This window comes from Chlorocebus sabaeus, chromosome 9 (assembly GCF_047675955.1).
Source record: "Chlorocebus sabaeus isolate Y175 chromosome 9, mChlSab1.0.hap1, whole genome shotgun sequence".
NCBI classification, from domain to species: Eukaryota; Metazoa; Chordata; class Mammalia; order Primates; family Cercopithecidae; genus Chlorocebus; species Chlorocebus sabaeus.
The window spans coordinates 60,603,742-60,626,772 of NC_132912.1; the positions used below are offsets into that span (position 1 = coordinate 60,603,742).

The 23,031-nt window shown below is 49.4% G+C and overlaps 1 protein-coding gene across 1 annotated transcript; it reads left to right on the forward strand.

The window, feature by feature from the left end:
- Positions 1–1,353: 1,353 nt before the first annotated feature.
- On the forward strand, positions 1,354–19,144 carry MAT1A (methionine adenosyltransferase 1A). Its single transcript, XM_007962780.3, has 9 exons — positions 1,354–1,559; positions 5,319–5,396; positions 6,855–6,977; positions 10,119–10,231; positions 10,609–10,752; positions 14,284–14,502; positions 15,679–15,861; positions 16,232–16,365; positions 17,004–19,144. Exons 1-9 carry the CDS (start codon positions 1,466–1,468, stop codon positions 17,104–17,106), a joined length of 1,191 nt encoding a protein of 396 aa, XP_007960971.1. The 5' UTR covers positions 1,354–1,465; the 3' UTR covers positions 17,107–19,144.
- Positions 19,145–23,031: the final 3,887 nt, after the last annotated feature.

The following is a 23,031-nucleotide window of genomic DNA, read 5'->3' on the forward strand; positions in this document are numbered from 1 at the left end:
GGTTACTTCAATACTGTTTTAATTCTCTGAAGGGATGATGTTTGACTGGTCATCAGTTAGCAGAACTCAAGCTTTGGAGCACCAGAATGTGTGCCAGAAAAATTTTTTTGAAATGCTTGTATAATGAACTCAGAGAGGGGTTTGGTCACCAGAATTGTTAGGTGGGGCTATTGCCTCCTAACTTTTGCTTCCCACAGTCCAAGCTTTGATGCACAAGGTTATGGTTGATTACTTTTTATTGCATTCTAGTGGGAACTGGTTTCTCCACCCATCCTCATTCTCTGTGGTCTCAATTCCCCATTGTTCCTTGGGTCTGAGGATGCAGCTGGATCTGAGAGTGTGAGACGCTGTCATTTAGTACATGAACTAAAGATATAATCCTGTTTACTACTTTTTTTGGTCAAAGCAAAAATAATGCAAGAGTTATGTGAACACGATATTTATTACATGTATAGAACTGAATATGTAGATGTTTATCATCTGGAAGCTTTGGGAAACTGGACTTTGATAATTTCCATGTAATGAATCCATTTCTCAAAAGCATTTTTTTCTAAACACACACACACACACACACACACACACACACACACACACACACACACACTGTTCTCTGTAACCTCCCCAGATAGATACTTTTTAAAGACCTTGCTTGTTAAAATGCCTGCCAGCCTTTTAGAGAAGTTGACAGTTTAGGTGGTTTCTGTTAGCAGAAACACGTGGACTCAAAGCTTTTCCTCTAAAATGAATCTGTTGTGTAACACCACAGCTGGCTGAGAATACAGGTGCCTGCTCCTGCTCTCCCTGAGAAGGTAGAAGGGGAAGAGACCAATCCAGATGAGATGCAGGGGAGGAGGGGACACCCAACAGCAAAGGCACTGTTGCAATCTTAGCCTAAATCATATCTCTGAGACAGTTTCTTATTGCCTGCTTGTATCTCTGGGTGACCACAGACCCCCTGCTCTCCAAGGTGAGTTGTGAACTCTGGAGCACTACCGAGATTGGCTGAGAGCTGAAGGAGAGTCCCAAAGGAGCTTCAATTCTGCAGAACTCTACAGCCTTCTTTACCTTACCTTGACCAGGTGCTTAGAGTTTGGAAAGTCAGGGGTAAGAATTGGAATTCCTCCAGGTAAGAAGACCCCCCTTTTAGGAAATGGACTCCTCCAATTTTCTCACATGATTATTCAGGCACTTTCGCTTTTCCATATATAGGAGTCGCTCAGGAGCAAGCTGTGGCAAGCTGGAGGGTGGGACACATCCTGAGTTCCATCCGATCCCTCCCTTCTCAGCAGTCCTCGCCCGTTCTCACGTGCTCACAGGCAGTTAGGCAGAAGTGATCCCCGTGGCTCTGCCAAAGACAAGCCTGTTGAGTTGCAAGAAGAAGAAGAAGAAGAAGAAGAAAACTCAGGCAAAGTCACAGCCTTAAAATTGTTCCCTGGAAGAAGCGTGAGTGGAGAAGTGTGAGAAGATGAATGGACCAGTGGATGGCTTGTGTGACCACTCTCTAAGTGAAGAAGGAGCCTTCATGTTCACGTCGGAGTCTGTGGGAGAGGGACACCCAGGTAAGTAGGCTGTCCTGGAATGACTGGAAAACCATCATTCCAAGCCTATACTGAGGGAGTCGCTTACAAATGGTTTTAATTGACACATAATAATTGTGCATATTTATGGGGTACAGTGTGTTGTTTTGATCCATGAATATAACATGTAATGATGAAATTAGGGTAATGGGCATGCCCATTGCCACAGACATTGACTACTTCTTTGTGGTGAAAACATTCAAAATTCCCTCTTCTAGCCCTTCAGTCACCCTACTGCGCAATGGAATGCCAGAGCTCATTCCTCCTATCTGACTGTAACTTCGTACCTGTAGGAGTCACTTTTCCTAGAACTCTTCAGAGCAATGTGTGTGAGTTACCAGAAGGGATCTCTAGAGAAACAGCATGGAGTAGTTTCATAAAACATTCCCTCCTGATGAAGCCGTGCTGTGGCCCACCACCAGCATGCCAGCACAGTGGGGCCAAGACAGGGAGTAGCAGCTGGCTGGCTAAGAGTATGGCACATGCAAAATGTATGATCAGGTCTTAACTTTTTGTATGTATTTTTTTTTTTTTGAGCAAAGCTTTAATCTGTTATCAATGGCCAATTTAAGTCAACCGAGAATGTTCCTGAAACAAGACCATGGGTGACTAAGTTTTGCATGTAAAACATGTGCAACTTAGGCATGAAAGCCTGCACCCTGGTCACTGCAGGGATAGACCTCTAGGTGCTGGCGACTCAGTGACATTCTCTAAGAGCAGGATAGAAGACCTTCTAAACAGGAAGAAAATTTAGGCATTAGTTTTGGTCCCTGAAAAGTAGGTGGACTGTGATGTGGGGAAGTGAGAGAAACTTCCTTGATGACAGTGAGAACTAGGACCAGAACATTCAGAGCCTCGAGTGTAGGACAGTGGCTCTCAAACTTCAGGGTGCTTCAGAATCCCCCAGAGGGCTTGTTAAGACACAGAGGGCTACGCCCCACCCTCCAGAGTTTCCGATTCAGTAGGTCTTGGGAGAGGCTCCAGAATTTGCATTTTTGACAAGTTCCCAGGAGATGCTGATGCTCTTGGGTGAGAACCACACTGAGAACCACTGCTCTTGGAGACCCCTGGGGGATAGATGTGCAGACTTCTGTATTTAAGTACCTCTTCAAAATTCATTTGAGTGTTTGCTAACTTATTACGAAGTCTGCCCTTTTCTATCTTCCTTGCTCTTGTTCTTCCTCAAAGATATTTATCTTTCCTACCTTGTAACTTGGCTTTGGACACCTCAGTGCACTACTCCTTCCATGTACTTTAGCCAGTAGTTTTTGATGGGTGGTAGTTTTGCCCCACACCCCCCAAGAGCATTTTGTACTGTCTGGAGACATTTGTAGTTATCACAACTATAGGAGGTGGGGTAAGGTGCTATTTGCATCTGTTGAGTAGAGGTCAGGCACACTGCTAAGCATCCTGCAGTGCACAGGACAGCCTCTCAACAAAGAATTATCTGGCCCAAAATGTTAATAGTGCAGCTGTTGAAAAACCTTGAATTGAATTGAGTTTTTTATGTGACTTAGCTCAGTTCAATGTAAATAGCCTCTTTCATTGTGCATAACTGTATAAAGTATCTAGGTGTACTGTATTTTCAATCTCAGATACATTCTGATCAGCTCCATGGCTGTGAACCTCATGTATAGCTTAGGAGAAAGATTCACTCCACACGGAGGAAGTGGGTTTTTTGGCATGCAGTGGCCAGTGGTCCCAAGGATGGCCCATTGTGTGCAGCAGCCGTGTGCTCAGAGGACTGAGAATGAACATGCCAGCCAATCAGTTGATTGTTTTGTATACTTAATGACAGCCAATCAGTTTGTCTGATTGTCCCTTGTACTTGCCATTATAATTGTCCCGGTAAGTCAGTTTCCATAAAGGCTAGGTGACTTTGTGCTTGTCATTCCATTGCTGAATTCCTCTCTGCTAGAAAGATAAAGTTTTTCTTTTCCGGTTTTCAGAAAAAAAAAAAAACAAAAACAAAAAAAAAAAAACAACCAGCTATTGGCTATCTTAAGTCTACTAAGTGATATTGATAAAAATTTTGAAAGTCAGAAGCAACCTCCTTGGCTGTTGTCTGGGTGTGTGGTGCTATCTGGAAGTCCCTGCTGGACTCCAGCTTTGTTCCTCTTCATGTTGGATTTCCCTAGGCAGAGTGGGAGCCTGTGAGCTGTGTCTTTGCACAGGCAGAGACATCCACAATCAATGATCAGTCAACAAGCTTCTAGGAACCCTGATGGGTAGGCCTAAGGTGGCTAGCATGTATTTATTTTAGGATATTTTATCAGCGGGAGGCCTTCAGTGATAGAGGTGTGCAGAGGTGATGCGCTCAGACAAACCTAAAGGTGCTACCAGGGTCTGCCACTGGCAGGAGGCTAGATTTAAAAAAGAAAGAAAGAAACAAACAAACAAAACACAACCTCAAACGTATGTTTAGCAGTAGTTTCTAAAGGAAAGATTAGGGAGTTAGTGAATATCTTTAATTACAGAATGTAACATCTGCTTTTGAGAGCCAAATTGCTTGATTCTGGATCTGCATTCTTAACAAAAACATATTACTCTATTAAGAGGAGACTGTGGGTATTTCTAACACTGAATGAGCTAGAATATATGTAAGTAGATATCACTTTTATTTCTTAATTTGTAGATACTGACAGTTTGCATAACCCCAAAGCAAGAGTGGATTTTCCTACAAGCACCATTTAGTGCTTTACATTCTAGACCCTGCAGAGTCTTTAAGGCAAATAGTGGAGGAATAAAATCAAATTCCAGCTCATATTGAACTCTTGTCAGTCCCACCTTAATTGAAGAGGTCAAACTCAGCTCTAAGGACACCCGGCTTTCAGGAGGCTGAGTGACCATGTGGGAGGATCTGAGAGCTGCTTATGGAAGTATTCTGCAAACAGCAATGATGTATAGGGGATATCTTGTAGAATTCTTATGGGTGGAGTCATGTACTTGGGTGTGGTGTTTTATATACGGTGCATTGCATCTTGTGGAACCTGCCATGCAATGCAACTGTTTGAGCCGTCTGACTTTACCTCTTGGCAAAGAGGTAAAATTGACTTCTTAACTATTTTTAAGTTCATTTCCAGGACTTTTCTAGATGTTAGAAGTAAAGGGACCATGATGAGGAATGAGAGACTTTTTATTTAGAAGAACGTGTATGTGTTTGTATATGTGTGAGTTGCTTGAGACTCCTAGAAGAGCTGATTTTGACTGGGTGCAGTGGCTAACACCTGTAATCCCAGCACTTTCAGAGGCTGAGGCAGGGGGATCACTTGAGGCCAGGAGTTCAAGACCAGCCTGGCCAACGTGGTGAAATGCCATCTCTACTGAAAATGCAAAACAAATTAGCTGGGCATGGTAGTGCATGCCTCTAATCCTGGCCACTTGGGAGGCTGAGGTGGGAGGATTGCTTGGAACCCGGGAGGTGGAGAGTGCAGTGAACCGAGATCGCACCACTGCACTCCAGCCTGGGTGATAGACCGAGACTCCATTTCAAAAAAAAAAAAAGTTATTTCTTTTTTAGGGCATTCTGTGACTTTATATAATACATGCCATCCAAAATTAGGCAGGAATGGAAAGAAATAAAAATCTCAAAGTGTTTCTAATTTCTTATACTTTAAAAAAGTGTTTTCCCTCTGGTAGATAAGTTGATATGTAAACTGAAAAGATATCTAATTGTTTTAACATTTCAATTTGTTATCCCTAACATTTTTGTGATTCTGACCCATATTTGCTCTTGCCCAGATAAGATCTGTGACCAGATCAGTGACGCAGTGCTGGATGCCCACCTCAAGCAAGACCCCAATGCCAAGGTGGCCTGTGGTAAGAAACACCCGATCCCTTCCTGCTGGAGACCTAAGTAGCTAGACTGAGAAGTTAATCATGGGCATAAGACAAACGAGCCATACTCCTCAGTTCCAAAACCCATGTCCTCTGCTCTGCAGTAGATTTCTCAATTATGAGACCTCGCCTGTGTAATAACAGGGAGGAAAAACATTTCTAATGAAACAAATAGATAATTATTTTTAGCAAGAATCTGATGTTAGATGTCATAGCAACCATAAATAGCAGAGGGTTGGACCAGCACATGACCTTTCTAATGCTTGATCTCATTGGGAACAAGGAGTCTTTCAAAGTTCTTAGGTGAATCTTCCAGACGCGATGAAACAGCTGGAAACACAGGTAGCTGCCTACATGGTTGTAAGCTGTACCCTCATTCTAGGAGCCTCTGTTGGCTGCACAGATACCTGGCTTCTCTTGTTTTCTTTCCTAGTTTGTGGTACGATTTAGGTTTTAAAATAATTAGTGTCCCCCAATTAATAGCAACTGGAAGGTAGCATCTTCATCAATTGTTTTTCAATAAATCAATGGCTTTCCTAAGAGACATTAATGTTAAACTAAAGTACTGAAGCCCTGGCTCCCATCTGCATAATTTATTGTGTCTGAAGACTCATGTAGGCTGAAGATCTTCATCTTTATTTGTGGGATAAGTTGTTTGGCGAGAAAACTTTTGCCTGGCTTGAAGCCCATGGCACAGTGGCAGAGTCAGGGACTCTGGAGCCTGGAGGGCCCCCAGGGTGATCAGGTCCAGGCTGTTCATTTCAGAGACAGGATCACGGCGCCCTCTGCATCAGGGCCTGGCCAAGGCCATGGGGTAGAGCTCCCCAGTGTGAAGACCAGAGTCCTGCTCTCCTTACTGTCATTGTCATGTCCTGTCCACTGCACGGACCCATCCTTCTCTCTCTGGTTGTATTCTCGCCCCTGTATTGAATACTACAGGGATTCATCCCCTCTGAGGGTAGATTCTACCCTTATATTTTTGTAAATATCTGGAGAGAAGATTGGCCTGCTTTGATTTTTTTGGTCTGGATCCCACTCCCTAAAGCCTGCAGTGGAGGTTTAGCAATGTCGGGGATGGGGGGGGTCACATGTGTGGACTATGTTCTTTATGACAGCTCCATACAACCATCATCTCCCTTTAATCCACACAGCAGTCTTATAAACAGCTTTATTAAATAGAAGAGGGAACAGAGACTTAGAGGGGTTAAATAAGTTGTCCAGGATCACCACTTACGACTGACTCTTTCCAAGACAGCATTGAAAGATGCTCAGTGCTTGGTGCTAGGATTTTTTCTTTTTATTGGCATTTCTATTTTCCTTCTGGAATCCATTCCTCATGAGGCCCCTTGTGTGTCTTCTTTGTCTGCTCTGTGAGAGGTCTGGGAATATAAGCTTCCCTTTGCTGGCACTTGGCTGCTAACTCTCCCCACTCCCTTTCAGAGACGGTGTGCAAGACTGGCATGGTGCTGCTGTGTGGCGAGATCACTTCAATGGCCATGGTGGATTACCAGCGAGTGGTGAGGGACACCATCAAGCACATCGGCTATGATGACTCGGCCAAGGGTGAGGGCAGGCCTCCGGGTCTGAAATCCCTGTTACTCTCTGCTAATAGAGACCCCGATGCTGAGTCAAACCCATGCCTTTCAGCCTGATGGGAGTATCAACACTACCAGGAGGAAAACACTCCTACACTTGTCTGTCAGGTTTCAGAGGTCAAAGGCTCTGGCATAAGGATGGCCAACAGGTGACTATGCCCCGCAGGCCCAGCACATGCCCATCTGTTGTTGACTGGCCTTGTTTTGGTCCTGCCTTCTTGGCACTGGCAAAGGCTTTGGAGAGAAAGATGCACTGAATAAAGGGGGCTGCCCTTCTTTGGAGACATGCTCCCTGCTAGGCACTGGTGATAGTCTTTTGTGTTTTCCTAATCATTTATGTACTTATGCAGATGAGGAAATGGAGGGCTAGAGGAGTAAACAGTCTGTGTGAGATCACAGGGTAAGCAGCCACTAGGCTCGGGACTCCTGTGCTTCCACTAAACATACTTCTAATCATAGACATGGAGCAAGATGACTCAGTCCAGAACTGGTGCTGACAGCAGATGAGGCTGGTCCAGGTTAGCACCTGTGCCACGTAGTATAGGGCCACCACCCAGGGAAGGGGCACAGGCCCTAGCAGAGCCTTGAAGCAGATTCCAACATCTGAGGCTGGGCAGGCCAGGCAGCGGTACAGCCTGGAGGGCAGCAGAGGACCCAGAGAGCAAGCACCAGGTGCGGAGGGCCTGTGTGCGATCACATTCTGCAGGAGTTTCAGGGACCCTTTGTCCACGCTGGCTTCCTGGGCAGGGCTCTGGTCCCCATTGTTAGAGTCTCCACATTGGTCTCTGGCATTAGATGTTCAGGCAATTCCAATTTTTAAAGAAAAATCCATTTTGGCTCTCTGTTGGCTCTCTCCCTAATTCTCTGAAATCACTGTGAGAGATGTGGTGACCTCACACCATGGCAAAAAGACCCACTTCCAGGTCAACCTGCCTAGATAAACACCTGTAATCAAGAGGCACAGAGAGAAGCATGACTTTAAAGGTGTTCATTTCTGCCTGTGTCACATAATGGTTGCTTAGGGTGATGTGTGGCATCCTGTGGGTCAGGATATGTAAAGATGCCAGACACCCCCTTTGTAAGTGAGAGAGCCCACTCATGGTGTGATGGTGCAGACTCACAGAGGTTCAGTCCAGCCACGGCCTGGCGCAGCCCAAAGCGCTCATGAGCAATTACTGTTGGTTGAATAGATGACAGTGATTTTGAGACTCAGTGGGAAGAGAAGCGGTAAGAGCCGGTTAGTTCTCCTGGTCGGGACATGAGGGTATTCACAGAGGAAACACATTGTCCCAGAGCTGCAGCTTCCTGAGGCGTTACCACACGGAGCCTGTTCTACCAAGAAAAGCCAGTTTGTTTATGTACATTTAGACCTTATTCAAGTGCAAAACTTATTCCGCATTAGGTAGGAGGGAAATTTTCCAGGAGGCAATGTTCCCTAGGAAGGAGAAATGAGCGAGAGCCCAGCCATGGCTGAGTTGGGCTCAGCAGGCTGAGGTTCCCTGTGCCCAAGTTTGTCCATTTACCTGTGCTCGATGGACAGGAACAGCCTTAGGTCATGTGCAGTAACAGCTTTAGCAGGGTCTCAGGCCAATGGCTCCTCATTGCTCCTGGCTGTGGTGTTGCTGGCCTCATTGTCCTTTCCAAGCCCTGTACCTCTCCTCTTGGTCCCCTAAGTTCTGTTTTTCCAAATTCCTTGGAGCCCTTGCTTGATTTTTGAGCCCTGGGGAGATTTGTTATTTAGACAGACAGTGATTAGGTAAACTGTGAAATGTTCAGTGCAGAACAGGACAGCCTTTGGCAGTTCTTTAAAGACTGTTCATTGATTTGTGCATTCAAAAACATTCATTAGGAAACAGGAAGGTGTAAAGGGCAAAGGTGACCTGATACTCCTAGGGTATATGATGCAACATGAGGTGCCCGGGGTAAGTTCCTGGCATCATGTGTGATGAACTGCAGGCAGGTCCGGGGACATGCACTGAGGGTGGACATAGGGTTTGGACATGTGGGGTGGGAGCTGAAGGAAGAACGTTGTAGGCAGGGACCTAGTGGAGATGGAAAAGTATATCACGCTGATGGCTAAACCTGAGTTCATGTTGGCTCAAGGAGTCCTGGGAGCAAGGGCTGTGTCAGACTGAAAAGCTTCAGTTTTATTTCTTGGCAGTAGATCCCCACCTGAAGCTTGTACAGAAACAACAGCTTGGATCTGTGTGTTTTCTCTGTAAGTCCTTTCAGGCTGTGTGGGTAGGAGAATAGATGGGAAAGAACATGGCTGTGGGAGTTTGGAAAGTGAGTGTGTCACTATGCTTGACGTGGTGGGGGCATCCATGTATTCAGCCCCTTATTCTCACAGTCCCTGTGGCTGAGCCCAGCACAGCTATGAGGAGGTGTGCACAGTCTCGGTGCATAGCAGTTTCCTTATGGGGCTCCCAGGGCTGAGCTACTGCTAGTCCAGACTTTCCCAAATCAGTGCCCAGCGTGCCAGGGGTAGCAGGCCTATACCCCGTGCCTCAGCTTTGCAGGTGGGAAAGGGCAGGTGGCTTTTCCATTTGCCCCAGACTCTGTGTACCTCTCAGGGTCAGAGGACCCTGGCTCGGGGAGTCTGTCTGGGTAGTTCATGTACACTATATTTGTTCAGCATGTTTAGTAGTTGTCTCAGGCACACAGCTGGGCTTCTGAGTGACAGTGTCAAAAGGGCTCTTGATTTTCTCCTAGTGCAGTGATAGCAAACTGGGTTCTGAGAGGCACCTGTGGGAGAGCCTAAGGGGCAGGGTATGAGTCAGCCACCGTCCTCAGCCAGAGGAGCCTTGGCATCACCTTGTTTTAATCTGCAGGTCTCTGTAGGGTGTGTGTGTGTGTGTGTTAACCAAGTTCTAATTGGGCACAATAAAATACACCACGGAGAATTTTCATTGGCCAAAGAGTTCTACATGAAGGTGCAGGGCCTCTCCCATCCTGGGCCTCAGCTGTGGGCCTAGACAGACCCTGGTTAGTTAGGGACACCCCACCCTGACACCAAATGGCATGTCGGGAACTGAGCCATCCATCGGGAAGCTCATGGCCCCCTCCCTCTGACCTGTGCCCCACTTAGGCTCACTTTGCTTCCACCTAGGCTTTGACTTCAAGACTTGCAACGTGCTGGTGGCTTTGGAGCAGCAATCCCCGGATATTGCCCAGTGCGTCCATCTGGACAGAAACGAGGAGGATGTCGGGGCAGGAGATCAGGTAGCTCAGCACTGCATGTGGGAGCTGTGTGTTGAGCTGGCTGGGAAAGTTCATGAGCAGTGAGTTAACCATACTGAGGGGTGGATAACACAGAAATCACTCTCATCCTAGCACAAGAGCCAGGAATGAGTTGGGTACCTCAGCTTCACGGCCATGCTGTGGATGTCTGTGGTTGCTAACACTGGGTTTGGGCTTGTCTCCCCCTCCTAGAGTGTTGGGGATCAGGGATGACATCCTTCCCCTGCACGTGCCAGTGGAAAGCTCCATGGAGGAGGCACCCAATCAACGTGAACACACCAGGCAGATTTCAGGCTTGGAGAGAGCCGCGGTCCTCTTGGTCTAGGGTGGGCGCCACTCAGCCTGCTCTCTCACCACAGGGTTTGATGTTCGGCTACGCCACCGACGAGACAGAGGAGTGCATGCCCCTCACCATCATCCTTGCCCACAAGCTCAATGCCCGGATGGCGGACCTCAGGCGCTCCGGCCTCCTCCCCTGGCTGCGGCCTGACTCTAAGACTCAGGTGAGCAGCTGAATGACCCCCGGAGAGCCGTAGACAGAAGCTTTAACACCCCCAAATCCTCTTGATTCTGTCATTTTTAAGATCAAAATATTCAGTCTAGGCACTCAAAGAATGGTCAGTTTTGAAAAGAACTATTTATGTGAAAAATCTTCAGCTAGAGATGCTTCTCACATTCTATTATAAAAAGTTTCAAAAATACAGAAAAATGGAAAGGATAGTTCTGGGTTTTTTTGTTTGTTTGTTTGCTCATTAGCAAACATTGACTAATGAGTCCCCAAATCCTGCCACAAACATACTTCTTAACTGGCTTCCATATTTCCAGGCCTCTTTGTCCTGAACAGGCTGTCTGTGCTGTGTCTGTGCTGTGTCTGTGCCGTCTGTCTCATCATGGCCCTTTTTCTTATCTTTGTTTCTCATAAAAAGGCTTTACCTCTGTTGTTTCCACCTCCAACCCCATGGGCCCTGACCTCTCTTCTCTCTGCAGTGTTGAAATCAACCACAGGCCTATATTTGAAGGCTGGGGTGATGGAAGTGTTAGCGGAGACACAGGCCTCCTAGCACCTCACTCCTGTATCCCCTCCCTGCTTAACCCCAGTGACCCCTCTTGTGATTCCCAAGTTCCCAGCATTCGTCCTGCACAACCTCTCTCCCTGTATCCATGCTCATGGACCCCATTCTCACCTTCACATACTCAGCTCCCACATCTCCCGCCTGTGGGTTTCTCTGGTCACCCTCCAAGCAGATGGGCCCTGAGAGCCTGCTGTGTGCAGCACCCTGCCACCTCCTGCCTGCCCTTCCCCAATCCTGTTCAGTGCCATCTCTCTCCACCTACCCATGTCCCCAGTTTGCCCCAGTTTGCCCCATCAAGCACTCCTCTCATTCCAGTCCAGCCTTCCCCAGGGCTTCTATCATCCCAGCCAGGCCAGGATCAGTGCCCTACCCTCCCAAAGGTTCTCCCTGCTTGGAAATTCCAGTTAATTCCCTTTAGGCTTCATTTTTAACTTCCTAACATCTGTTCAGTGTTTTCTACAACTTTTGGCTTCCTACAAGGGGACAGGGGAAATCCACTTGTTATTCTGGCATTCAGAACCTTTTATGGTCTTCCAACTTTACCTGCCTCTGCCTGCCCCACCCCATCTTTGCTTCATTGACATCATTTCAATCATGGTCCCCTTGTTTCTTAGGGCTTTGCTTTACCTGAGCTCCCTCTCTGGTCCTCACCTGTCCTTGAGTGGCCAGCAAAGTTCTACCTCTTCTGGGATGCCATCCCTGGCCACTAGCAGACAGCGCCTTCTCTTGTCCTGCACTTGGAATCTGGCAGCCATGGTGCTATAGCTCAGCGTGCTGTGTGTGGCTCCATGTACAACTCCAGCTGTACAGAGATGGAGTTCCTTCTTGTGCAAGTGTCAGACCATGCACAGGGTAGAGGTTGCATACTGGCTGTACTCGGGCAGGGAAGCATGCTTATGCCCAAAGGAAACCTTTCCTTGGGACTTCCTGTGTTATCCACGTGACCCCCCCCAAGGGGGGATGGGAACCATCAGCATTCATTGGGTGTTCTTGGAGGTCGTGGGTTAGGAGAGCTAAAGCACGTAGACTGTGATGGCACCTAAAGAAAGGGACCCATGATGTCGGCCTGCCTGTCCTGTCCTGGATTGGAATGGTGCTGCAACATAGAAGCAGGGTGAAGATTCACAGAAGGGGAAATCTTAGAACAGGGAGGGGAGGCAGCCAATGGCGCTGACTGTTTTTCTCTTCGTTGTGCAAGAGAGAGGAACACAGGGACCACCTACTGGACCTGCTGAAGCAGGTTCATTGTGCTTAGATATGAAATAGAGGGTTTCTAGGTTTACGGGTCAGCAAGGAAGGGAGGGTAGGATGGGCTCTTTTAGGGCTTCCCTTCCTTTGAAGAATTGTCTTGAAAATGCCAATACGGATACCAGAGTCAGCCTCGCTCCCCTGCCACAGGCAGGACCGCGGACCAGCTCCAGTTGCAGGGGGTGCAGGCTTGCTGTGGGGCCCCAGGAGGCCCCTCGCCTGCTGGCCTCCAAACAGCCTGGCTTGCTTGACTCACTCCCTCCATGAGAGAGGCCCTGGGCCAGGCACGGCTTGTCTAGGTCCCCTGCTCCGCACCCTGTTTGTGAAGCAGTGTTTTTATCCAGCCGGAGTGCTGGCTGTGAGCAGGATGGGTCCTTCCACCTGAACAAATCCCTGCTGCTGATAGTGAGGCCTGGGTGGCGGTGCAGATGGCTATTTTTGTACCTGGTCAGAGCTGTGTTTTCCATGGTGTGTTTTTCCCCACATCTTGCTGACGTGATGAGATAAGCGCTGTGCTCAGGGCCCTTTGCTCTGCCACCCTGTTCTGCAGTTCTGCAAGGCCACTGCGTGGAGTCTAGCGGGTGGGGGTGGAGTCACCCAGGGGAACAGTGGAGACGGCCTGAGCACCCTTTCCGGCTGTGCGCCTTTTCCTGAGGCTCCATGCAGCAGACCCAGTCCTAGAGTCTGTCACAGACAGTGCCTATCTTCCTGGGAGTGTCCTACCCCAGATTCCAGCCCCTCTCCCAGGACCCTATGTATGCACAGCCTGGCATTTGAGGGCTGCTCTCAGCTCGCGAGATCTGTGTGCATCGGGCCATCTCATGCAGATCTCACATGGCCAGGGCTCTTTCTTCTGCTTCTTCTGGACCTTCCCTGTTGCTCCTTAGACCAGGCAGAACACAGAGTAGGAGTTTGTTACAGATCCAGGGTTTGATGGATACCTGAGTAGCCTTGGGGAGGTAGAGAGCTTGCTGCAGGCACAGTCCCAGGGAGCCACTGTTTGCTGCCCCATGGTTCTGTCCAGGCCCTGGGATGGGAGCAGTCCCATGCCCACTGGCCAGTGTTCCTCCCAGGGTCCTCTGGCAGAGCTGCACCCCTGCAGGCACCACATGTTCCTAAGATCCTCTGAGCCCTGCTCTTGTGGGTCCATGCTGCTTTCAGCAGTATTGGGCCTGTGGCCGGCACAGGGTCTTGAGCAGCAACCAACCTTCTTCTTGGAAGAGCCCTGTCTACCAGCCTGTGCAGCTCCAGGTCAGGTCCCAACTCTTCCAGCTGTGTGATCTTGACCAAGACATTTACATTTTGGATCCTTGACTTTCTTATGTGCATCATTGGCAGGAGGAGAGATACCTCCTGGGCTATAGAGGGTCAAGAAAGGGCTTTGGCCATGGGGACATTTGCTGGCACCTGGAAACATCTGAGACAGAAGAGGGGGGTCATAAGTTGAGAGGAAACTCAAGTCTCCAAGCAGTGCTAATTGTGGTCCCATGTGGGAACAACTGGGCCTTACACCCAGTCCCCCCACAGCACCAGGCAATTTTTTGAATGTAAGAATGTGTCAGATTAACTCCCCCAACACCCTTTGAAGACAGGAGGCCCCACTTGGCTTCTGGGAGCCCTGCCCACCTCCTCCTGGGTGTCTGTGCCTGGCCACCTTGTGCCATTCGCTCAGTCTCAGCCTCACAGTGTCTCTCCCACCCTTCTGATGGACAGGTGACAGTTCAGTACATGCAGGACAATGGCGCAGTCATCCCCGTGCGCATCCACACCATCGTCATCTCCGTGCAGCACAACGAAGACATCACGCTGGAGGAGATGCGCAGGGCCCTGAAGGAGCAGGTCATCAGGGCCGTAGTGCCGGCCAAGTACCTGGACAAAGACACCATCTACCACCTGCAGCCCAGTGGGCGGTTTGTCATTGGAGGTCCCCAGGTGCATCTTTGTCTCTGAACGAAGCCCTGGTTTGTCTTTGTTACTGGGGTTGCTTATGTCTCAGAGCAGGAAAACCGCAAGTTAGCTTGGAGTGGGTCAGCTGGCTCTGACCGTGGACTAAATGTAAAGTCGGTGAATTTTAGCCTCTGTACATTTAGTGCGGTTTCTGGGGAGGTCTGCTATGTGTCTGACAGTGTGTGGGAAACTGGGGACATATCCCTAGGATTCCTCCACTTAGCACTGCCGGGCCCTCCCACTGCTGCCATCTCAAGTGACCACAACCTTACCCATGGCCACTGCGCCTCGCCCTGCTCTGGTGCACTTTCCCCGCTGCAGCATTTGCACGTGGCCAGCTGTTCCCAGGTGGCTGTTTCCAGATCTTCACCACAGGCTGCCTCTGGCTGTTGTGGGCGCCCGGGTGCGGCAGGGTGTTTTAGACAGGGCGCCGCTGGCCCCTCTTCTGTACTGCAAGTGTGAGGAGTGGAGGCTGCAGAGCACCGCTGCCAGGCTGCTGCCCACTGCCCGGGCCCTCAGCTTGCGTGCTTTGCCACAGTGCTGAGCCCCATCCTGGGTTCCAGGAGCAAGTGGAATGTAGAAATACAGGGTAGAAGGAGGTCACAGTTAATTGTTTTTTTTTTGCAGGACTTCTCAAAGCCTAGACATACTAGTGTGAACTGTGGATCTCTAAAAGGGGGGGTAGAGTAGGCAGACTTCCCCAAATCATATAACATAGAACTCCCACCCTTTTAAAGACATGACTATTGACTGGTGTTGCCCAGAGCACACTTGGGAAGTGGACAACATGGCATTTGCTAGGTGGCACCAGCCAGGGTTGTGTTTTTGACAGTGCAATTCCTGCCTGCAGTTGGATCTCTGCATTGTGATGGACTCAGTAACAAAGGCATTAGGGAGTGGCTGTGACCCCAGAGAACCCCTGGCCCACCTTCTGTACTTTCTAATGAAGCTTTGGCAGGTTACCTGATTTCAGTATGTGGGCAATGACTGAGCTGGGAGTGGGGTCCAGAGTTTTGGGCAAAGGAGTCTTACGAAAATGTCTGTGGGCAGCCCCAGGACATCGTTCCTGAGTTGCAGTTCAGCTGCCATCAGAGTGCTTCAGCCCCCTCTAGCATCTAGGGGCTGGCTCTGCTTCTTATCTTGATTTCTCTCCCTCCGCAGGGGGATGCGGGTGTCACTGGCCGTAAGATTATTGTGGACACCTATGGTGGCTGGGGGGCTCATGGTGGTGGGGCCTTCTCTGGGAAGGACTACACCAAGGTGGACCGCTCAGCTGCATACGCTGCCCGCTGGGTGGCCAAGTCTCTGGTGAAGGCGGGGCTCTGCCGGAGAGTGCTCGTCCAGGTAAGCCCCTCCACCCACCACCGTCCTGTTGCAGCGGAAGACCCCTGCCCAGCTTTGCCCTGAGTAAGGGGATATTGACCCGGTGGGAAAGCTGCACGCTTTGCCAAAGGTTGTGATTGCGTGATTGTGTGATTGTGTTGGGCACTGTGGCCAGGGCTCTGAAAACCTGGGGGAGGGAAAACCAAAATCTTCAGGGAGAGGGGCATGTAGAATAACTGTCCTCGGTGAAGATAGCAGGAAAATTGCAGGGGAACATGCTGGGCAAGAGATGTGTGGTCCCCGCTGGTCCCTTCAGAAGAAGGGCAAAGCTGCTGAGAGGGGCAGGGCCCACACAGAGGCTTCAGTCCCTGACGCTGCACCTTGCTGGAAGGTTTCCTATGCCATTGGTGTGGCCGAGCCGCTGTCCATTTCCATCTTCACCTATGGAACCTCTCAGAAGACAGAGCAAGAGCTGCTGGATGTGGTGCGTAAGAACTTCGACCTCCGGCCGGGTGTCATTGTCAGGTAAAGTGCCATGCTCCGCTATTACACAGGACCTTGCTCCCTCCTTGCCCAGTTGCTCACCTCACCTGAAAGGGAGGCAGAAAGGAGGATGTTTCTGCCTCTCAGAAGTGGTAGGGTCTGTGAGCTCCTGGTACAGCACACTGCATCCCCAGGGCAGAAAGCCTGGCTGTCAGGTTGAAGGAGGCCGCCCCAGGTTCCTGCTGGCCAAGCCAACACCAACTCCGGTGGGGCCATCTCTGAGCAGCTGGGAGGCAGGCGAGGATCTTAGGAAAATAATTATTAATATAAGGCCAAATGGCTCAAATGACTGGGAATCAAGTCAGCAAGTCTATTCCCTGTTTCCAGAGCTTGGTGGTGTCAACACTGGCCTGGGCCAGGTAAGTGGAGTGGGAGGAGAAAGGCATCCGAAGGCTGGAGTTAGGTCCTGGTCCCTGAACCTCTGAGCATCCGTGGGGCTATAAAACGAGACCGTGGTATGGCACAGATAGGATGTGTGTGTGCAACTGCTGGGGGGAGGTGTAGTGCCACGTGAGGAGGGCTGTGCTACAGTTCGTTGCTCCCTCCTGTCCTTGAAATGGAGAAAGAAACCCTGCACCTGTTCCATCTTCCAATGCCCTTCCCTTCTGCTGGACATGCAGGGATTTGGACTTGAAGAAGCCCATCTACCAGAAGACAGCATGCTACGGCCATTTCGGAAGAAGCGAGTTCCCGTGGGAGGTTCCCAAGAAGCTTGTGTTTTAGAGCCAGGGGGAGCTGGGCCTGGTCTCACCCTGGAGGCGCCTGGTGGCCGTGCTTCTCTTCCCTAGAGCCCTGGCTGCTGATCGCCTTCCCCACCCACCAACCCTCGGGGCAAAGCCAGGTTCCTCTCATTTAGCCTGTTCTGTCATCATCATGGCCGGCTGGAGGCAGGGGCTTCCTGGTGCAGGAGGTTGGCTCTTGATGTGAGGATGGGCATGGTGTTCTGCTGCTCCATCAGACTGGGGCAATGTTAATTTAGTGGAAAAGGCACCCCATCAAGAGTGAATTCCCTCACTCGCCTTCCCCAACAGCTGGACCCTGACCAGCTCCCCCTCTCTCCCGTTGTCTGTGCCAGGTGAGGTCAGCACATCTCACAGACCTCAGGGCTCCTTGTGGACCTGGGCTCCTGGGCCTCCCTTTCACAGGCAGCCAGCGCCCTGAGCCAGGGTCTCCAGAAAGCCCCTTCCAGGCCAGGCATGTGGCAGGGGTTAGAGCAGGACTAATGTCTCCTAAGCACCTGTAGTGTGCAAGGGACCCAGCTAATGACTGGGTCATTTTTTCTTCACTGCAACATGATGAGGTAGTACCTTTTATTATCCCATTTATAGATGGGGGAGAGCAAAACACAGAGAGTCTGGATAACTTCCACAGGGCCCCACAGCCACGTGTTTAGGCCTAGATGTGTAACTAGGAGCTTTGACTCAGGAGCCTGTAACACACCCCCTCCCCCACCGTTGTCACATGCCAGTAACAGGCTTGAACAATGACAAAGCAGATTCAGAAATGAGGCCATGGACTCTGTCCTGAAGGCCCAAGGTTACTGGAAATGAGGGGATTAACCCACCAGCTCTTGTTCAGCCCTGGGCAATTGTCTGAAAAATGAAGACGGAACCATAGGGCTATTTTGTTTGCTTCATGTGTCCCAGAAGATGGCTGAGGGTAAGCTGGATACCTGGACCATCAGCATGGGCTGGAGTTTGGGATTAACCAGCAGCTCTAGAATCCCAGCCCCCTGACCTCTCAGAGACATACAGAGATTGGGTTTTTGGACTTCTGGGGTAAGTGGTCTGAGTCCAGTCCAGTTCTATCTGGGCTTCCTGTAGCAGAAGCAGCAACTTGTCCTAGCACAGATGGCCAGCCCCTTATACAGAGGCCCTCAGGTCTTTCTTTTTCCCTGGTCCCTTGTATCCTCTGCAGGCTGAGTGCATTTGGAGGGAGGGAGGGGCCCTTCGGATGCCCCATCCAGGGAGGCAGGTCCTAAGGCCTCACGTTAAATAGGCGGGGCTTGCCTTCTGATGTTGGACAAGCTTCTGAGATGTCACGAGGAGATTCTGCCTTTGCCAGGTGACTCTCTGGGGAACAGGTCTGCTCCCAAGGGGCCTGAGCAGTCCTTGGCCCGCTAGGGTCTTGGAACTCACCTGCCTTTCTATCCATGGCCAGCAGCACCTGCCCCACCTGCCCCACTTGTCCTTAGCCTGGACCTCTGATAGCAGCATCTCTACCTTCTCCCCAGCTCCCAGGACCACAGGCTCAGGCAGGGGCTTCCATGGGCCCCAGGGAAACAGTGGGGACTCGGCCTCTCTCTAGGGTGCATGGTGCTGGTTCAGGCTGGGAGAGGCAGCCCAGGAAGTCTCATCTGGGGAGCAGGCAGCCTGCATCTGGGTCTTGGCTTGGAGCACAAAGACCCTGGCTTTCATTTTCTCTCAGATGAACGGAAATTAAGGCAACAAAAGAAGCCCAGCTCCTGGTCACCTAAGAAGCCTCAAATTCCTTCCCGTGGAGGGAGGGAGAGGTTTGCAGGTGACCGAGTTCCTCTAACTTGGATCATACTCGACATGAAAATTCAGAATTTTATACTTTCCCTGCCCTCTAGAGAAATAAGATATTTTTTGTCAATTTGTTTGTTTGAAACTAAAGCCTTTATTTGTTAATAGTTCCTGCTAAAACAGTGAATAAAAACTCCAGGAGCAACTACCCTATGTTTGGTTTTTCTCTGCAAAACCCCAGAGACATGACACCTGCTCTGTGTAGCATTCCCTGGTTGCCCATCCCCACCAACAGAGGGAGTTAGTATCCTCCCCTCGGGGTCACCCCATCCTGTCCACATGGAGCAGATGTCTCATGGACTAGGTTTTTCTTGTTACTAGCAGCTGTGTTAAGCCACACCATGCCATGTTCATTCCTCACCACATCTCACCAGGGTTGATATTCTTAGGAAGCCCGTTTTTACATGCAGGGCCCTGAGGCCCAAAAAGGGTTAAGACCAAGGGCAGTGGTCCCCCTGAATTCTGTGTGCTCTCCTTACGCATTGCTGCCCTTAGGCTGCCTATGCCTTATCCTGTGCCCTTCCTGCATGGTGTCTCTGTGAGGCAGGCTTGAAGGCATGCTCAGGCCATGTCTGGAGTGTGGATAAGTGACTGAACTTGAACAAAGTGAGGGAGTGGAGGGGCTTCTGCAGAGAGAAGAGCCAAACTTTTAAGTGGGTGCACATCTCCCTTCACTCATGTTCAGCTGTGAAGAGAACAAGCAAATGGTTCTTTTTCATTAGAAGATCATCCCTGCCATGGCCCCTGGTGATATGGTTCTTGGGGTTTGATCAGAGCAGGAGGAAGATGGGTCCTGCATGGTTTCCGGCAAGCAGGCTGTGTGGACAGGACTCAGCTCTGAGGAATGTCCTGGTGCAGCCTGAGGCAACGCCTGTGTGGCTCCCCTGTCTCACGTGCGGACAAGGCTGATCTGGGGTGCCAGGAAGACCCAGAACATGGCAGGGAGGGGAGAGGAGGATGAGGCCAAAGGGCCTCACAGTCCTGTTTGAGACAGAACCTATAGCCCGAGAAGACACTAGGTGGGCAATACAATGAAACATGACACATTACAGAGAAAAGCACGTTTCTCAAGTGCATACAAACAGACACACTTACGAAACACACTGAAATACTTGCCTGGGGTAGGGGAAGGACTCTAGGTATAACATGCAAAATAATTAGTGAAAGCAAGCAAGAACCAACTTTTGAGCCACAAAGCCAAGTGTCACAGTGTTAGGGAAATGTGGAAGGAGCAAAGGAGGTTGGCAGGGAGCGGCCAGTGGAGTTTGAGGAAACTCAGGAGGGCAGGGTCCCTGGAAGTCAGGTGAAGACTGTTTCTAGAGCAGGGGAGCCACCAACTATGCAAAATGGTTTTGATGGGTTGCATGATGGGAGGCCCAGGACTGTCCAGTGAATTCAGCCTCATGGAGGTTGATGATGTGGGAAATATGTAAATATGACTCCATCTCTCACCCCAGTCATCCTCCCCGGGCCATCTTGTGACATTTAGAGTGCGTGCTGGGTTGCACTGCCCTACATGTCTACGCAGTGCCCGCCCCTGCCCTCATCCTGGACTCTGCTCCCCCGCCACACACATTCCGGACTCCCTGGCTCTTTAGCTTCCCCCGACAGGCCAAGCTCGTTCCTGCTCAGGGTCTTTGCACCTGTCATTCGTCATGGGTGTGGGTGTCGTTCTGCCATGGGTGTGGGGTGTGCTGCAGGCTTCTGATGAAATTTTTGTGTTTCCAAAAAGCCCCTTCCTTGATAGCCTCTCTTTCTACTCCATTCCATTTTTAGTTTCTTGTTCAGTGTTTAACATGATGTTCCTTGGAGCCTTTCACTTGAATCCTTCCACACCCATTCACTCTCCCTTCCACACCCATTCACTCTCCCTCCCACACCCATTCACTCTCCCTTCCACACCCACTCACTCTCCCACACCCATTCACTCTCCCTTCCACACCCACTCACTCTCCCACACCCATTCACTCTCCCTTCCTTCTCCACATGGGGGTCCTCCGAATCCCTGCAGTCTCCGCTGACAAGCCACCCTCCATGGTGCTCCCAGCCTCCCAGGAAGATGCTCCCAAGCACCATCCATAAATCACACCCAACGCCATCTCCATCTGGTACCAGGCTATCAAAGGTTGTGTTCTTTAAATGACTACATATTTTCATTAATTATTAATAATGATGTTATGGCAATAATTCTATTGCTCACACTCTGAAGATGATGTATCAACCCAAGTAAGAAAACTTCTTTCCCCAGCTTCATTAAGGTATAATTGACAAATAAAAATTGTATGTATTCAAGGTATACAATGTGATTTGCTATATGTATATACTGTGTAATAATTTCCACAATCAAAATTATAAACACATCCATCATCACACACAGTTACCCTGAAAGGTTGAAATTCTTTATCGATGTCAGTGCTTGTTTATTTATATTTCTTGCCCCCATAGGACTTGGGGCTTCCAAGGTCATCTGGCCTTGTCTGCCGTCTCACACCTGCCTTCAATGCAGGGCTTGGCACAGAGTAGGTGCTTGGTGTAGCATGGGTCATATCAGAGAATGAATTTGAGGTGTGTCCATCTGTTCTACCTCCTGAGCTCCTCTTAGCAAAGATAATTCTGCAAGACACAAGGATCCTGCTTGCCCTTTGGTAGGTCTTGCCAGGCTCAGCTGCTCAGAGATGTAAATGTCAATCATTCCACAGAGCTGTTTTTTTTAAAGCACCTGTTAAGAGCATAGCACTGTGACTATAGGGATTTATGCTGTTGCAGGTCACAGAGGACTAGAGAGACCAGTATGGGTAAATACAGGAAGGTATTTATTTTAAGGTGCACACCAGCTCAGTGGATGCACATCCAAAAAGCTGAGCCTTGAACAAAGACTGAGCAGGGTTTTTATAAGCAAACTTACAGAAGCAAAACAAAGGCAGTTAATCATATACTGACAGGTCATGTAATCTATAGCATAACTGATGACTTGGCATAACTTGTGGCCTTGCATAGCTGGTGGCCTTCTAGCTGCATTGAAAGAAAAAACAAGAACTGACTAAATATTTGTCCTTTTTTTTTTTTTTCTTTTCCTTCATCCTTGCTCCTGAGGTGGGGTGTCTGGAGCCTATTCCATTGGTTTCAACTTCTCGAACAGCGTTATCTTATAACTGTCCTTCAAGTGAGCTTGCTAGGCAGAGGAAAACTTGTTTATCTTTTCATTTTAACCCTTGCCTTGCCACACTCTGGGCCTTGGCTTTTACTTTTCTTGGAGTGAATGCAGTACTTATTATTTTTAAATGTTTGCCTCCGTACAATTGATCACTCTCCATTTTAGTTGCTTCAACCCTAGAAGTAACCATGGCATGCCAATGAGGGAGACACCTCGTGCCAGAGGTCCCAGAGAAAGGCAACATCCAATGAGGGGCAGACACACAGGAGGGATGAAGGGGCTCAGGAGGTGGGAACTTGGTCTGAAAAGTACAGGAGGTGCTTTGGAGTTGGCAGTGGATGGAGGAATGGGGGATGAGAGGAGAGTCAGGGAAAAGAATTAGCTCAGCAGGGGTTTGGTTGGGATGAAGGGCATGGGGTGGGAACTTTAGAATAACTTCATGCCTGTGGCAAATTCCCTAGAGTAAGTATGACTCAGGCACAGCGTAAGAGGCAATGTGACAGACACGTGGTCCCTGGCCTATGAGGTCTTCTTCCTTCCTACCATAATGCCTCCATGAGGAACATTTGGAGAAAGAAGGAACAAGGACTGTGTTCTGAGTTTGGTTCATTTCGGCTCAGATACAGAACGGTGTGGGTAAATTAATAATTCAATGGGAAGAAGAAACCAACCCAAGGGAACAGGAGAGTTTACAACCTCAACAGGGGAGTCCCTATGATATGGGAGGTTTGTCAGACCCTTTCATGTGACTCTCATGGGACAGGATGAAAATCAGAAGCCAAATAATTTGCTGTCTTAGTCTTTTCAGGCTGCTATAACAAAATAACATAAACGGGGTGGCCTACAAATTAGAGAAATTTGTTTCTCACAGTTCTGTAACTGGAAGTTTGAGAGCTGGGTGCCAGCATGGTTGGTTCTGGAGAGGTCCCACTTCCTGGGTACAAATGG

Excerpts from the sequence above, each read along its gene's own strand:
- MAT1A (XM_007962780.3), top strand. The coding sequence starts at position 1,466 with ATGAATGGACCAGTGGATGGCTTGTGTGACCACTCTCTAAGTGAAGAA. Across the intron at positions 6,978-10,118 it reads CTATGATGACTCGGCCAAGG|GCTTTGACTTCAAGACTTGC; the intron begins GTGAGGGCAGGC and ends GCTTCCACCTAG. Across the intron at positions 10,753-14,283 it reads GGCCTGACTCTAAGACTCAG|GTGACAGTTCAGTACATGCA; the intron begins GTGAGCAGCTGA and ends TCTGATGGACAG.